The following is a 3873-nucleotide window of genomic DNA, read 5'->3' as shown; positions in this document are numbered from 1 at the left end:
CAAAGACCTTTGGATCCTGGCCTCCAGGATCATCGCCGTCTTTGGTTTGTACCAGTCGGTGCCAGCCTGTACCTCTCTCGACAGTTGGCACCCGCCTCTCTGGACTGTCACTGTCACCTGGCTGCAACAGTACTTCCCTGACAGCTGGCACTTGTTCCTCAAGATTGCCAGTGTCTCCCGTCTGCAACGGCACTTCACTGACAGCTGGCACTTGTTCCTCAAGTTTGCCAGTGTCAACCGCCTGCAGCGGCCCTGTAACGACAGTTGGCACTTGTTCCTCAAGACTGCCACTGTCACCTGTCTGCAGCGGTTCTTTAGCGACAGTCGGCGCTCGCATCTCACGATGGCCGCTGTCGCCCGCCTGCAGCAGATCCGCACTACCAACCGGTACTCGCCTCTCGCGATCGCCACTTCCTACTGCCTGCAATGCCCTAGTACCGCTAACCAGCTCTCGCGCCTTCCAAGACCCTGGTCCTGTACTGCAGTTGCCTAACAGCGTGACTGTGCCCGGCTTGGCTCACGAGGAGATTAGGAACTCTACACCTCCTAACCCTCCTCTCTCACGGGTAGTCTCCACACCTTGGAAAACCCCTCCTCCCGCTGGCCTGCTCGCCAGTTTCTACTCTTCTAGCCTCTTCCTTGCTAGGATTCACTTCGTTAACCTTAACATCAGCAGCTTTTCTACCACTAGTATACGCGCCGCTGGTCACCGCATCGCCAGGCCCTACGTCGCTAACCTGTACATCGGTAGCACTCCTATCACTAGCGTATGCGTTGCTAGCATCTACCTCGCTAGCTAGCTTCTCCCCCCTCGGGGTTACAGCCTTACGCAACTCATAACCACGGGGACAACTGCGCGAATAGTGCCCTACCACCCCGCAGCTGTAACACTTCACACCTACAGATCTCCTCAGCCTGTCGGACTGTTGGGGGCAAGACCTCGGGTCATGCCCTGCACCCCCACACCTAGAACAGCCAACAGCGGGCGCCACTCCGCGCTCTGACCTGTAATTACCTGCCTCGGCCGGATCACTGTCATCTAAGCTGACCCCGCCTAACCGGCACACCTCTCGCAGGAATTCTTGCTCTTTCTCGCGCTTGGTTCGCTCTTTCTTTTCCTTTTTAGCCTTCTGGCTTTTGACCCGCTCGCGCGCGCGTTCGCGTGCAACTCTCTCTACCTCCTTTACTCTAGCCTTTTCCTCTCTCTCTTCGGCTATCGTTCCCCAGCGGCAGCCCTTTAAATTGTACTCTATAAACTTTCGTGACTCTTCCTCAGTTTTACCTTTCTCTTCGCAGATTTCTTCTAACATCTCTATAAACTGGCGCATTACTAGCTCTTTCTCGCGTTCTTCTAGCTGTCTCTCGCGCTCAGCTCTCCTCCTCTCGCGTTCTTTCTCGCGTTCAGCGTACACTCTCTCGCGCTCAGCTCTCCTCCTCTCCCGTTCTTTCTCGCGTTCAACGTACTCTCTCTCGCGTTCAGCGTACTCTCTCTCGCGTTCAGCATACTCTCTTTCTCGCTCGCGCTCGACTCGATCTCTCTCCTCTTTTTTTTCTTCCCACCATTTGTCCAACTCTCTGTCTATATACTGCCATAAATCTTTTCCTACTAGCCCACGCTCTACTCCGGCTTCTTTCAACTCCTTTCTCTTTTCACTGCGTGTTAGACAGAATTTCTTATCCATCGTAACTAACTCTAGAGACCCTACAGCTACCATGATCACTTATTCTGCTTCAGCTACTTGCTGGCCACTTGCAACCTGTTTACAATCGATGCGCATTGATGTCAAATCAGCAATTAATTAAGCAATTCTGATAGTCACACAAGTTAGCTAGCGTAGTAAAATACATCAATACACACAGAATCCTAGGTTCAACAACATGTCATGTATAAAGAGTGATACGACATAGGACGAAAGACAACACTCGCACTTTCGACCTCTTCTTTGGACCTGAAAACAAATGGTCAACCTAAACATTCAGATCCCGGCTCGAGCCCCCATTTGTGATGGAACGGGGGATGGGCGCGTCTGTGGAGGGATGGGCCTCACTCGCCCTTAGGGGAAAGGGGTCCTCTGGCTGGCTCGCTTCGCCCGCTTTCACCCTTACACTCAGACACCCGTCCGTTCCACACGTCCGCACGCTCACCGACTGACAGTCGCTCTCCTCGCGTGCGCAAAACACACAACTGACAAGACAGTTGCACAACAACAAATTATAATTACAAAGAAATTAACAAGCAAATTAGGTTGACGTACGAGACGTAATACAAGTCTCCAAATACACTATTATCAGGTCACAAAATCTAAGAAAGTAAAGAATGTAAATGAGATAGATAAATTACACTTTCCTTCTAGTCGTCCAAAACCACCCCCGACGAACACTTCACCAGTCTCTGGACAGTTCTCTCACAGGACAACCTTGGTACTGGGGTACCACTTGGTTATCTGCCCTTCGTTTCTTAAAGATGAGTGCAGCTGGCTGCATGCACCCTGTTATGTAGACGATTCTTGCCACTGTCCCACCACAGTTGCCCCCAGGCAATGGGTGCAGCGACGATGCTCTGAGTAGAGATGCCTTCTGACTGAACGGCGTTGCTTCCTGAAGATAGGTGCAGCTGCCTGCATGCACCTGGTCTTCTAGGCGACTTCTTGTCACTGTCCCACCACAGTTGCCCCAGGCAATGGGTGCAGTGACGATACTCGGAAGTGAGTTTCCTGACGCACTGTCCCTAGCTCACTGGCATTACTGCTCCTCTGGTTGCCCCAGGCAACGGATGCAGATGCGGCGACGATTTCAGGCGACAGTGGTCCGGCACCGGCTCCAGACGTCCAAGACCCCAGAGGTACACAGGAACAACAATCACTACTCCCGGCGGTTACCCCAGACAACGGGTGGCAGAGTTGCTGTAGCCGGTTCTGACGGTGTACCTCCTTCTTGACGTCTGCGAGGACGGAGACCCCTTTCTCACTCTCACGATTCCAGACTGTAAGTGCCAGCAAGTAGCGCGATACGTTCGGTAGAACGGGCCTCCCTACAGACTTGCTGCCTACAGTTGATACGACGCTCAGAGACGGTAGTCTCTGCTGGTATTTTGGGAAAAAGCCCCGACTAACCATCTACCTCTAACTATATACTAATCGAACACGTGACTACTCGTCACCTAATCTACCTGTACCTAACGCTATCGCTCTAGTACTAACGCTACTACTGCCTACCGCGCTATTCCCGTACCTACGGCATCTGCCACCCCCGGCTCTAGTTCTCGCTCCCCTCCTAAGTCACGGCGCCCTGTCAGGTCGTAAAAGTGGACAGAAAGGTTTCCCCCACTGTCCGCTGTTACTGATCCCTGCCTACCTATAATTACTTCCACCCCGCTTCGGCTGTTGTTCTGGCCTTGAACCAGGCTGGTTCATGACAGATACACAGAGTAGCAGAGCATCATTTCACCGCAGCTGCATAGCAACACCGCAACATGACATCACTGCCACGTCACACTAAGTTAATACTAGACCGACATACACCACAATGTTGCACCACAACTTTGCACCCAGTTAAACACAATATTACACCACAAAGAAGTTAATATGCAATGCGCGTGCAAATGCAGGCGCGTGAGAGCAAATCACTTTTTCCCCACAGCAGCGATTTTTATAATCTCCAAACCACTTTTCCGTAAAACTTAATCCTGCTTGATGTGTTTGGACCTGAAACGTGGTCAGAACGTGAGAGACGGAGAGAGGAACTGATGACAAGATGGAAGTACAAGGCCAGAGCTGCTTTGACTGGCTTGACCCCGTGACCCTCCGACCTGAGACTAGGGACAGGGTCGATGATGAGTACGAGACTAAAGACAATGACGACGATGATAGAGGC

The 3873-nt window shown here is 52.0% G+C and overlaps 1 protein-coding gene across 1 annotated transcript; it reads right to left on the bottom strand.

Moving 5' to 3' along the window:
• Nucleotides 1-560: 560 nt before the first annotated feature.
• Nucleotides 561-3422, bottom strand: LOC112561414 (zinc finger CCCH domain-containing protein 13-like). The gene has a single exon (XM_025233906.1). It carries the CDS (start codon nucleotides 1713-1715, stop codon nucleotides 561-563), a length of 1155 nt encoding a protein of 384 aa, XP_025089691.1. The 5' UTR covers nucleotides 1716-3422.
• Nucleotides 3423-3873: the final 451 nt, after the last annotated feature.

The sequence above is a fragment of the Pomacea canaliculata genome, linkage group LG1 (genome assembly GCF_003073045.1).
Source record: "Pomacea canaliculata isolate SZHN2017 linkage group LG1, ASM307304v1, whole genome shotgun sequence".
NCBI lineage: Eukaryota > Metazoa > Mollusca > Gastropoda > Architaenioglossa > Ampullariidae > Pomacea > Pomacea canaliculata.
The sequence above is the reverse complement of the archived record's forward strand: the minus strand, read 5'-3'. Positions and strand labels throughout refer to the sequence as shown.